Below are 13,847 nucleotides of genomic sequence, written 5' to 3'. Positions count from 1 at the left end.
TTGCTTCTTGAAAGGGCAAAAATCCTCACTATGCTTAAAACTTGTAATTCTCCACTCTGGACCAAGTACTGAAATGCAAGATTAGCATTAGCAGAAGAGAAGTAATTCTTCTCAACCAGCATAGATGTGACTCCCTCTGCCTAATCAATTTTCTGTGTTACCTGAACAGCTGATAAAAGGTCAAACTAAAAACATGCAAAACTGTGTATACTAGTCTGGCTGCAATTAAAAATAAAATCAATTTAAACATTTTAAGAATGTGAATATTGATCTCAGCTGAATGCAAACACTTAAATAAACTCATGTACCATCTATTGCTCCAAAATCAAAATCAAATAAAGTTTAATTATCATTCAAACCATACACAGATACAGCTGAACAAGACAGCATTCCTCAGGGGGCAAGGTGAAAAACAGTCAAAATAGTAAACATTCAAAAATAGCGAGTAATTTGATTCAAAATATCAAGAAGCATATTCATTTGAAAAAATATATAGTTCAAAACATGCAGTACAGTACCGATCCAGATGAAAAGCAGATATTTCAGCATTGTGTCTGTCATAACCAGCGTATGGTTCCCCTTCCACCACATAAGACCTGCTGTACCTAAAATAAAAGCAAAATTAAAATATATACAACATTTAAAATATATCATGAATAATAGCAATTAGCTGTTTTAAAAGGCACCTTTTAAACAAAAAGTTAAGATTATTCTCCTGAGAGGTCAAAATCTTCACCGTGTTATCAAGCAAATAAAAACATCTTGTTGAAACTGATTTTACTTGGAAGTAGTCAATGATAGTAGTAGTAGTGCAATCACTCCAATCAAGTATGATGTCCTCCTAAGGGACTGTCTAGTGGTGGGTCCTCAGGTGGCTGTAGAGGCCAGTCTGGGATCTAATATTGCAGTGTGGGCACAAGTAAGTGGTGGCTGTTATTCATGTTTGGGTCTTTTGCTTGTTCAGTCTCTCCTTTTAGGGCTGCCATTTGCTCTCTGTGGCACAGTGGAGATCATTCTCATATAGCTCTCTCTTGGACAGATTTCCTCCAAGTGTACCTTCTTCCCCTCTGCTATCAGATTTCTAAATAGACACACTTAATGTAACTCAGGTTTTACATACACACACTTTATCCAACTCAGATTCTTTTTCTCTATATTTATTTATCATGTATTTCAATATACTGCCATAAAGTTAACAAATTTCACAACATATGCCGGTGATAGTGATTCTGATTCTATTGACTGCAATGCTTTCTGAGTTTTTGCATTGAATTTCTTCAGGCTGATTTTGAGGTTATCTTTGAAGTGTCTGCCAGGGGCTTGCTGACCTTTCTTCTTCTATGAGTAAAGGATATGACAATCATACCAGAACCCACGAAGAGCTGGGTGAGCTGCCTTAACATCTGTTGCCCAGTGGCACTCACATCTACTGTGAAGAAGCACTTTCAAAGGTTGATCATGGCTAGAATCAACTCCTGCCCAAAAAGGACTTGAACCTGCTGCAATTTTGTTGTTTGGAGGCAGGAGTATAGTGCAGGAATAACAAATTATCAAGATAAATAAATAGGTAGCGCTCAAGAGGAATAGGGTGGTAGTGTTCATGAGTTCATGGACTATTCAGAAATCCAATGGCAGAGGGAAAGAAAGTTAGTACCCCCATTTTGTACAGGAGTCACGTTGCTTTTGAGCAACATTACTAAAATAATCGTAACAAGAGCTAGTATTGAGAGCTCATGCAAGATGGTTTTAACTTTCCATAAAAGTGAAAGAAAACATCATGGAAATGATTTAAAGTATTCACATAATAGATAACACATGTTCTTTTTTTCACATATCTGAGATTTTCAACGCAATGTGGCATCAGAGAGGGACAATGAAATCTCCACTTCATAATTCATAGTTCTTGGAGAAGTAATATATTTTGCTTGCATGATTATGCATATGGATATGAAAACATTATTTATAAAGTTTGAGTTGGTGTCCCTGTGATACAAATTAATAATGATGGTTCAGTTAGATTGAACAAGTTAGGTCTTTATTCTTTGGAGCGTAGAAGGTTGAGGGGGGACTTGATAGAGGTGTGGTGAACTACATATACCTGTCTGGACACGCCCCCCCTGCTGACTGCTTCTGTGGCTCCTCCCACAGACCCCGGTATAAAGGCGATTGGAGGCACTGCTCCTTCCTCAGTCTCCAGGATGTTGTGCGGTGGTCGCTTGCTGTTTGTGCTTTCTTCCAGCCAATGAAAGCCTACCTTAACTCATGTCTTTGAGAGTTATTGATGGTGCATCAAGAGGTATTTAAAATTATGAGGCGGATAGATAGAGTTGACGTGGATAGGCTTTTTCCATTGAGAGTAGGGGAGATTCAAACAAGAGGACATGAGTTGAGACTTAGGGGGCAAAAGTTTAAGGGTAACATGAGGGGGAATTTCTTTACTCAGAGAGTGGAATCTGTGTGGAATGAGCTTCCAGTAGAAGTGGTAGAGGCAGGTTCGGTATTGTCATTTAAAGTAAAATTGGATAGGTATATGGACAGGAAAGGATGGAGGGTTATGGGCTGAGTGCGGGTCAGTGGGACTAGGTGAGAGTAAGCGTTTGGCATGGACTAGAAGGGCCGAGATGGCCTGTTTCCGTGCTGTAATTGTTATATGGTTATATAGTTAGGTCTCTAAATATGAAGCTAGTTTACAATGAGAGTCATTATGCCAATCGCTGCATGTAATTCTAACCAACAAATTACATTTATGCATTAACTATAATTTAACCATGAATTAAATTATTAATTGCCAATTTCAGTTAACCAAGAGAGAGGTTTGTTTCCTATGGAAACAAGTTAAATTTAAGATCACAGGAATTGGCAAATGCAGCTGATAAAAAGTCCATGGAACTGAACAGTCGGGCCCAAAGCATTGACTGGGTGTTCATTTCCATGGATGCTCCCCAACTTGCTGAGTTCTTCCAGCATTTTGTGTGTGTTGCTTTGGATTACCAGCATCTACAGAATTTCTTGTGTTTATTATAAAAAGTCCAAAAGGTGTCACAACTTAAAATGCAAAATTCCAAGCCAAGTTAATTAATGATGTGATAAAATCCATGTTCGCAGATTGACAAAATGCCACTGTTGACTATTCACTAGAGGAAGGAGGACAGAGCATAATAAGAAAAATACAAAGGCATTATAGAGGGTACAAAAAAAATTTGCAAAAACAGTTTGTGGGATAAAGAACTACAGGTCCAAGGACATGGTGGGTGGGCTGGGACAATTTTCATTGTAGACAGCTGAAGGGAAATCCAGCAGAAGAATATAAAGTGAAGAAGGGTTTGGACAGAGTGAACAGTGGTCACAGATACAACATAAATGGAAAGAGAATCTAGAATGCACAGTCTACAGATAAGATGGAGGCAGATTCCACTGCGGACTTCAGGAGAGAACTGGAGGAACATTTTCATGGGGTATAGCAAAGGGTTGGGGGGTGTGGGTGTGGAACAAGTGAGTTTCTTTGGTTCGGCTCCAGAACAGATAGGATCAGCTGACGGCTCTCTTCCGTCCTATAACTTTTCCACATTTTTATGATTCTGTCTTTCACAGGAAGGCCTACTCCAGTTCCTATTTTCTTGAATTCTTGTGAAACATTCTCATTTGTGTCTTAACTTATTGCAACTGTGCTTAGTACATTACATTAGCTCTTGGTTACGCAACACATGTAATTTTCAAATCCCTGCACAATCCTTCTCTTCTATTTTTCCTGTAATCATCTCTTAGCCCTTGACATAATGGTGCTTCTCTAGTTCTGACCTTCGACCTACCTGAAATCTGCTTTTGGCTGCCAATCCGACAGCTGCTAAAGTCCTGAGATAGCTAAACTTTTTCATCTCTGAAATTCCCTCAGTAAAATTATTCACTTTTCTTTCTGACTTTAAGAAGCTCCATCTTAGGTACTAGCCTACAAAGTACCCAGGACATCTTCAAGGAACAGTGTCTCAGAAAGGCAGCGCCCATTATCAAGGGCCTCCAGCACCCAGGGCATACTCTTTTCTCACTGTTACCATCAGGTAGGAGATCCAGACGTCTGAAGGCACACACTCAGCAAATCAGGAACAGCTTCTTCCCCTCTGACATCTGATTCCTAAATGGACATTGAGCCCTTGGACACCTCACTTATTAAAAAAATATATAGTATTTCTATTTTTTGCACAAATTTTAATCTATTCAATATATGTATACTGTATATAGTATACTGAGTAAAATTTACTGAAAACACAAAATGCTGGCAGAACTCAGCAGGCCAGACAACATCTATGGGAGGAGGTTGTGACGACGTTTTGGGCTGAAACCCTTCATCAGGAGGTTTACCTCCTCCCATAGATGCTGTCTGGCCTGCTGAATTCTGCTAGCATTTTGTGTTTTTATTTATTTCCAGCATCTGCAGATTCACTCATGTTGCCTTTGAATAAAATTTACTTATTTATTATTATTATTTTTTCCTTCTATTTTATGTATTGCATTGAACTGCTTCTGCTAAGTTAACAAATTTCATGTCACATGCTGGTGATAATAACCTCGATTCTGATTCTGATTTTAACCCATTCTTGTTTAAGAATTAAGTTTTCTTATGTGGCTCAGTTTTAACACTCTGAAAACACCCATGAAACAACTTGGGGTATTTTTGCTATGTTAAGTTAATGGTTAAATGGTGATGAGCAGAATGGCAAAATGTATGGAAGAGTAAAACTTAACATTTCACTATCCAACTGTTAGGAAATCTCGATGGCTCACTGAATGACAATTTCTCCATTTCCTTTAAAACATCGAGGCTCTGGTTCCCATTCTCCCAGTGACACAAGGATTCCTATTCCATTTTCCCCATTGACACCAGATTCTTGATTTCCATTCTCTTAAGACCATAAGACATAGGAGCCGAATTAAGCCATTCAGCCCATCAAGAATGTTCCGACATCCCTCACTTGCAGACCCCATTGTTGATTTATTTCACCTTTTCAGCCTATTCTCCCATCTTCTCCCTATAACCTTAGACACTCTTACTAATCAGGAAGCTATCAACCTTCGCTTTAAATATACCCAATGCCTTGACCTCCACAGTCATCTGTGGCAATGAATTCCACATATTTACCACCATTTAGCTAAAGAAATCCCCCTTCATCTCTATTCTAAAGGGATGTTCTTTTATTCTGATCTGTGCTGTCTGGTCCTAGATTCTTCCACAACTAGAAACATCACCCAGAGCCATTGGTTCCCATGCTCCTATTAAACACATAAGTGTCCTGATTCTTGTACTCCCATGAATCTATCCCTTTTTCTATTTCACATGCTCTCTTGAAACTCTCTAGTGTGTTGGAGTATTAATTTTAAAAAAACAGAAAAACCACAGTAGTGGCTTAAATGGAGTTTCATTGTATCCTCTGTCACCAGCTCAGAACCAGTAATCCCCAGTAGTCTGGTGTTCTGAAGCTTTGGTAGAGCCTGAGTGGCACATTTTCCCAATTAATACACCAGCACACTTCCAAATTCTTTTGTTTTGTTTTGAGATGTTACACAATATTATAAAAACTTTTCAGTGAATCCAGCAAGTTTAAAGGAAGTGTAGGTAATAGGGTTTCAGTGAACCAGAGGAACAAGGATAGTGGATTATCGGAGATCTTGTATGATATGATCTTTAGTTTATATCCCTTAAGAATGTGTATTGAAATAAAGGTTTCTCCCAAATAGGATCCAATGATGGATAGTCATAAGTTCCAAACATATACCAATGATTTTAAAAGTGCGAAAATATTAAATGAAAGTTACAGATTTAAAGATGTTTTAGTTACAAGTAGCATTTGTAGCATATGTGAAACCTAAGGCCATATCCAATTCCATTTATGAAACTTATAAAAATGTTGAGAAGATACTTCAAACTTTAAATGATATATAACCATTAGAGTCATCTGCAACATCTTTCACGCTACTGTCAATGATTCTGGAGACAGAATGCAATACAAATGCATCAGTCAATGATCTGATTATCTTAACCTTCAAAGGTTTAATCAATCATTTTCCTATAGTTCATTTCTATATTTTCAAAGTTCAAAGTGCAAAGTAAATTATCACAGTACATATATGTCACCATATACAACACTGAGATTCATTTTCTTGCAGGCATTCAAATACACGAAACATAATAGAATCAATGAAAGATCATACCTAACAGGACAAACAACCAATGTGCAAAAGTCAACAAACTGTGCAAATACAGAAAGAAAGAAGAAATAACAATAATAATGTTGATAATTAATAAATAAGCAATAAATATCAAAACATGAGATGATGAGTCCTTGAAAGCAAGTCCATAGGTTGTGGGAACAGTTCAGTGATAGGATAAGTGAAGTTGAGTGAAGTTATCCCCTCTGGTTCAAGAGCCTGTTGATTACAGGGTAAAACTGTTCCTGAATCTGGTGGTGTAGGTCCTGAGGCTTCTGTAACCTCCTTTCTGATAGAAGCAGTGACAAAAGAGCATCGCCTGGATGGTGGGGGTTCTTTTAGAGCATTAGAAATTTTTTGACAAGAACAGGCCATTTTGCCCAACAAAGCTTGCAAAATTCCCATTCACATAGTGTGTTGAAATAACTAGCAAGTTTAGATTTGCAAGTCTCTAAGGTACTACTCTCAGCTACATAGAACTTTGTTCTATGTGTCCACAACCTGCTGTGTTAAGAAATGCTTCCTGAAGTTAGTCTGAAATCTTTCTAACCAGTCTCCACCCATGGCCTCGAGTCCTTGGTGATGGAAGTAGCAGCTGGCATCCACCTTACTTATACCTTTAATGATTTTGTTCACTTCTATCATGTTTCCTCTCATCTTATATCTACTTAGGCTAAAAAGATTTAATTCTTGCAATCTTTCTTCATAGCTCATACCCTGCAGACTTGGAATAAGTCTAGTCGCCCTTCTCTGAACTCTATCCAGTGCCTTCACATCCCTCACACAATATGGTGGAAAAAAAATTGTACACAGTATTCAAGATGTGGTCTCACAAGCACATTTTACAACTTAAGGAGAACGTCTCTAGACGTAACACTCCACTGAGTGCATTATATAGCCCAACATTCTATTAATCTTCCTAATCACTTCTGTTCATCGTCTGAATGTTGATATCGATGAGTTTACCGGGATGCCCAAACCCTTCTCACACAGTGCACTTTCTAACTCAAGACCCCCACCCATTGTATATTTATATCTAATATTTCTACTTCTTATATGTAATATTTTACATTTACTTACATCAAATTTCATCTGCTATTTACCTGTCCACATTTGGATTTTGTTAGATCTAACTCTATTGCTGCCTGAATGTTATCAGCCCATCCCCTAATTTTGTGTCATCAGAAATCTTTACTAGTTTATTTTCTACATGCTTACACAAATCTTTAATGCAAATTAAAAACAGCAGTGGCTCCAAACCGATCCCTGCGGAACCCCACTTTTAACGTCTTCTAGATGTGAAAATAAACCTCTTACCATAACTCATTGCTCTCTGTTCTTAAGCCAATTCTGCACCCATTTGCACACAACCTGAACCTCACCTCCTGTAAGTTGATTATTAACCTCTCATGGGGGGCCTTGTCAAAAGCCTTATGAAAGTCCAAGTAAATGATATCAAATGCTCTATTGTTATCACAAATTTTAGTTGCCTCTTTATAGAACTCCAGCATATTAGTAAAACATGATTTCCCTTTTCTGAACCCATGCTGGCATTCTGCTAGCATGCCTGTTCTTATCAGCTGCTCTTCCATCTCATTCTTTATTATTGTTTCCATTATCGTACCAATGATACATGCTAAGCTTACTGGTCTGTAGTTACCAGAGTCAATGCAGTCACCCTTATATACTCGATGATGAAAGCTGCTTTCCTGCAACAACACTCTACACGGGCGTTTTCAAAGGTGCGGAGGGCTTTAGTTGTGATGGATTGGGCTGTATCCACTTCTTTTTCAAGGCTTTTCTGTTCAATGACATTGGTGTTTCCATACCAGCCCGTGATGCACCCAGGTCAACATGCACAACCACACATCAATAGAAGTTTGTCAAAGTTTCAGATGGCATGCCAAATCTTCACAAACTTCTAAGAAAGTAGAGGCATTTCTGTGCTTTCTTTGTAATGGCACTTCTGTGCTGGACCCAGGACAAATCCTCCGAAATGATAACAGAGGAATTTAAAGTTACTGACCCTCTCCACCTCTGATTCCCCTGATGACCACTGGCTCATGACCTTCAGTTTCCTCCATCTTAAGTCAATTATCAGTTCCTTGGTCTTGCTGATATTGAGAGGTTGTTGCTGTAGCACCACTCAGCTAGATCTTCAATTTCCCTCCTATATGCTGATTTGTTACCACTTTTGATTCAGACAACAATAGTGGTGTCATCAGCAAACTTAAATATGGCATTGGAGCTGTGCTTAACTACACAGTAATAAGTATAAAGTGTGTAGAGCAGGGAGCTAAGCACACAGCCTTGTGATGCACCTGCGCAGATGGTGATTGTGGAGGAGATGTTATTGCCAATCCAAACTGACTGGGATCTGCAAGTGAGGAAATTGAGGATCCAGTTGCTCAAGGAGGCATGAGGCCCAGGGTCTTGAAGCTTATTGATTAGTTTTAAGGGGATGATAGTTTTGAATGCTGACCTGTAGTTGGTGAAGTGTATCCTAATGCATCTTCACTGCCCAGATGTTCCAGGGTTGAGTGAAGAGCCAATGAAATAGCATCTGTTGTCACTTATTGTGATGGCAAACAAACTATAGCGGACACAAGTCGCTTCTTAGGCAGTTGATCACAAACCTCTCAAAGCACTTCATCACAGTGGATGCAAGTACTATTTGACGAGTTATTGAGTCAAGTTAGCATGAATAACTGAAGCCTACTTGAGGCAGACCACTGAAGTGAGAAGTTTTTGGTGAACATTTTAGCTAGTTGATGAGCACAGCTCCTTCATACTTGGCCAGGTACCTGTCTGGGCTGGATTCTTTCCATGGGTTCACCCTCCAAAATGATGCTCATGTCGGCTTCAGTGACTGAAATCACAGGGTCATTGGGGGCTGTGGAAGCTTCTGAAGTTGCCTCCATGTTTGAAGGTCAAAACAAGCATAAGAGGCATTGAGTTCATCTGGGAGTGAAACCTTGTCATTTGAGTCGCTTGGTTTTCACTTTGTAGGAGATGATAGTATTCAAGCCCTGCCTCAGCTGTCAGGCATCTTTCAGTGATACAAGTTTGGTTTGGAATTGCCACTTTACATGTGAGTTGGCTTTCTGGAGATCGTACTTCGTCCCCTTGTATTTTACTTGGTTGCCATCTGGCCTTCAGCAGATTGCAGATCTCATGGCTGATCCAGGGGCTTCTGGTTGGGAAAGGCTCTGAATGATTTTGTGGGGACATACACATCTACAGCTGTTTTTATAAAGTCCTTGAAATCTGCGGTGTATTCGTAAATCATTTGATAGGTCCTTGAACACGGCCCAGTTCACTGACTCTAAGCGATCTTATAGCCACTCCTCTGCCTCCCATGACCATCTCTTAGTTGTCTTTACTTTTGGAGCCTTGCTCTTTAGCCTATGCCTGTGTACATGTAGGAGAATAGCCAAATGATCAGATTTCCCAAAATGCAGTGAAGGGATTGTGGTAAACTACATATACCTGTCTGGAGACGCTCCTCTGCTGACTGCTCCTGTGGCTCCTCCCACAGACCCCTGTATAAAGGCGATTGGAGGCACTGCTCCTCCCTCAGTCTCCAGGATGTTGTGTGGTGGTCTCTTGCTGCTAATAAAAGCCTATCGTTTGCCTCCCGTCTCCGAGAGTTATTGATGGTGCATCAGGGATCGAATGGTAGGTATTCCTTATGATAGTATAACAGTGGATGAGTATGTTGGAACTCCTGGTGCTGCAGCTGATATACTGATGATAATTAGGCAGAGATTTCTTCAAACAAGCCTGACTGAACCCAACGAAAATAATTTGAAAGGTTTCTGGGGTAGGCACCCAGTACTTCATGCTTGCTTAATGTTGACCTTCGGTGGTACGTAAACTGTGATCAGGATCTTGGAGATATTTTTTGGCAAGTAGAATTATTATCACTTAATCTTTAGATGTTCCATGTCAAAGGAACAAGAATGCAACAAGACCACTGCATCTGAGCACCACAAGGAACTTATCATGAAACACAGAACCCTGCCTTTGCCTCTCCAAATCAGTAGTCCTGCCCATTTGGAGCATCAAGAAGCCCTCGGTTCTTACCAAAATATCTGGAGTGAGCCACATCTCTGTGAAACTCAGAACAAAGCAATTCCTCATTTCCCCCTGATACAGCAATCTTGCCTTTAGGTCCTCAAACTTGTTCTTCAGTGACTGTACATTTGCTAACAAGATACTTGGTAGAGAACTTTCATACCCTGGCATTTTAGTCTGGATTGGAGTCTCATTTTCTTCCCCTCTTCTGCCCTAAAGGTGCTGTACCTGAGAGTTAAGTCTTCCAAATTCTTCAGAAGATTGCAAAATCATTAGTTTGTTAAGACAGTTCAAAAGTATGTTACTTAAAGGGAAATAACAGGCTACAGATTGCAGTGAGAATAGTTCAGAAGGTATATTTAAAAGTTTGTAAGCTACCTCAAAACATCATGTACAGAACAAAATTATGAACCCCATGGAACTCAACTCATCAGGCTCCTTCATCATTACTTTGGAACCCCCGATTTATAATACAAATTTTGAATTTAATCCATTACTTAAAACATATACATGTGGACATTTTATTACCTCCTTTGTAAAACACCAATGTGCTACTAAGTATTCCTAATGTGCATTGACCAAATAAAACAATTGTAAACTTATTAAGGATCTGCATAAATCTCCATGACATTATATGCCCAGGAGACACATTTTCAAATTAGTACTTAACAGAAATTAATAAAAACTCTATTTTAAACAAATCTAATTTCTAGAACTGATTCTACAATATTTTTGCAAACCATTCTGCCTTTTTAAAAAAAAAATAATGTTACACTGATTGGTATTAATTTAATTCATTCAAAATATAATTACAATATTTGAAACAATCATTCCTCTCATTTCTTTCCAAGTCATGACTTTTGGTCCACTTAATGTTCCAGTTATTTGCTTCAAATATTTAATGTACTGTTAAGAATCCATTGTTATGTAACTTACAAGGCCTTAGAATGGAATTTTCAGATCATCAATATTTACAAGAAAATTAATATCAGAGATGAAATCAAGTTTCTTAGTTATTAAACACCCATAAAGGAAGGTGGAGTGGCTCAAACACTAGAAAAGGTAATCAACAATATCAAAGTCACAAGCCATATACAGTGTCAGTTAAAAAAAGAAACTTCCTTTGATGTGACTTCTTTCATAGCTCCATTTTGTCCAAACCACAATATAACCAATCAAGTATTTTAAGTGTAGTCAACTGAAGGAATTAAAAACTTCCCTAAAGAAACGCCCATCACAAAAAAGGTTCAAATTCCATCCATCCCTCCCAGTGGCAACTGTGTTTCCTAATCAAATACCACAAACTCACTTTCCAAATCAACTCTGACAATCAAATTAAACTTTAACAGCTATAGATTAATTAAATTGATTAATTAATTAAATCAGGCCTTAAGATGAGGGCATATAGATGAGGGTAGTGCAGTGGATGTGATCTACATGGATTTTAGTAAAGCATTTGACAAGGTTCCACATGGTAGGCTTATTCAGAAAATCAGAAGGCATGGGATCCAGGGAAGTTTGGCCAGGTGGATTCAGAATTGGCTTGCCTGCAGAAGGCAGAGGGTTGTGGTGGAGGGAGTACATTCAGATTGGAGGGTTGTGACAGAGAAGGAGGATGAGGAGACATGATAGAGGTGTACAAGATATTAAGAGGAATAGACAGAGTGGACAGCCAGCGCCTCTTCCCCAGGGCATCACTGCTCAGTACAAGAGGACATGGCTTTAAGTTAAGGGGAGGGAAGTTCAAGGGGGATATTAGAGGAAGGTTTTTCACTCAGAGAGTGGTTGGTGTGTGGAATGCACTGCCTGAGTCAGTGGTGGAGGCAGACACACTAGTAAAGTTTAAAAGACTACTAGACAAGTATATGGAGGAATTTAAGGTGGGGGTTATATGGGAGGTAGGGTTTGAGGGTCAGCACAACATTGTGGGCCGAAGGGCCTGTTCTATGTTCTATTAACCATCCAACTCCAAAGAACTACCAACTCTTACACAAAAACAGCCCTTCATTCATAAATGTGTAATGCATGTAATTTCTGAAGCTGAGATTTTTTCAGCTTTAAGCTATTACTTCTAAACATACATTGCGAATATGGTTTCAATTTCATAAATTTTTTGGCTTGAATAAGTTTATCTTATCAAGCCCTATTATATCTAACTTTTTTTTTGACCCTCTTTTATGGATCAAGCCTTTGTATTATGGAAAACAAAAGGTATAACATGTTTTTGTGATCTATTTTTAGATAATAATTTTATGTCCTTTGAACAGCTATCTAATAAATATAATTTACCTAAAACTAATTTTTTTAGATATTTGCAAGTTAGAAATTTCTTGAATAATATGTTAGTCTTTTCCGAAATTATGTCCAATGGATATTATGGAAATTTTTTTAGCTCTGAATCCTTGCCAGAAGGGTTTAGTAGCCACCATTTATAATATGATCACGAAAATACAGCCAGAAGTATCAGAAAAAATTAAGAAGGAATGGGAAAAAGAACTTCATTGTCTTATACCCAATGAACAGTGGGAGAAAGTTTTACAATTAGTCAATTCCTCTTCTATTTGTGCTAAACATGCCCTAATACAATTTAAGGTTGTACATAGGGTTCACATGTCCAAGGATAAACTTGCTCGATTTTACTCTCATGTTAATCCAACCTGTGACAGATGTTATTCTGAAGTAGCTTTATTGACTCACATGTTTTGGTCTTGCCCTTGTTTGCAAAATTATTGGAAAGATATTTTCAGTATTATTTCAACAGTTCTGAATATCAAATTGCAACCGCATCCTATTACTGCAATTTTTGGTTTATCAGTGGTGGATAATATTTGTTTATCCCCCTCAGCTCGACGGATGATTGCATTTGTTACATTAATGGCTAGAAGATCTATCCTACTGAACTGGAAAGAAATTAATCCTCCAACTATATTTCAGTGGTTTTCTCAAACTATCTCTTGTTTGAGCTTAGAAAAAATTAGAAGTGTTGTCTTTGATTCTTCAGTTAAATTTGAAGAAACTTGGAGACCATTTATCCAACATTTTCATATCAGTTAAACTGACTTTTCCTAAACCCTGCTTCTATTATCCTTAATTATTTGGATGGAGGTGCGGAGTTGTTGACGCTACTGTGTATATTTGACATAATGCAATGGCCCATGTTGGTTAGGGTTTTTTTTCTTTTCTTCTTTTTTGGGGATCTTTTTTTCTTATTTACTCCCTTTTTTCGTAATTATTATGAGTATGGGAGATTATTATATTTGGATTATCATCTATATGAATGTATACTTAACCTATTAATTATGTACTTTCAAACTCTCTGTATTCATGTTTCATTTATGTTTGTTTAAAATTAATAAAAAGATTTAAAAAGAAAAAGCTATTACTTCAATATACCTTTAACATAGAATGTCACAATCTAGTACAAAGATTGCATAAATACTCTTGCAGAAAATGGAATTGCTTCTCAGCCAGATAGTACATTAGCATTCTTTAATCAAATTTTAGCACATGCATATTTCAGAAGGGTATGAGAAAAAAACTAGTTAAGAAAATCATTCACATGTATGTTT

General features: G+C 38.0%; 1 protein-coding gene across 3 annotated transcripts in view; it reads right to left on the bottom strand.

Annotated features, from left to right (window-relative positions):
- fam20b (FAM20B glycosaminoglycan xylosylkinase) overlaps nt 1-13,847 on the bottom strand; it is a 141,605-nt gene that overhangs the window by 53,918 nt on the left and 73,840 nt on the right. For all 3 annotated transcript variants that reach the window (XM_073063680.1, XM_073063683.1, XM_073063681.1), the window contains exon 3: nt 519-605. In XM_073063680.1, coding sequence (XP_072919781.1) covers nt 519-605 — 87 coding nt within the window. The remainder of the gene's footprint in view (nt 1-518; nt 606-13,847) is intronic.

This window comes from Hemitrygon akajei, chromosome 12 (genome assembly GCF_048418815.1).
Source record: "Hemitrygon akajei chromosome 12, sHemAka1.3, whole genome shotgun sequence".
Taxonomy (NCBI): domain Eukaryota; kingdom Metazoa; phylum Chordata; class Chondrichthyes; order Myliobatiformes; family Dasyatidae; genus Hemitrygon; species Hemitrygon akajei.
This window is presented reverse-complemented; position numbering and strand designations above follow the sequence as displayed.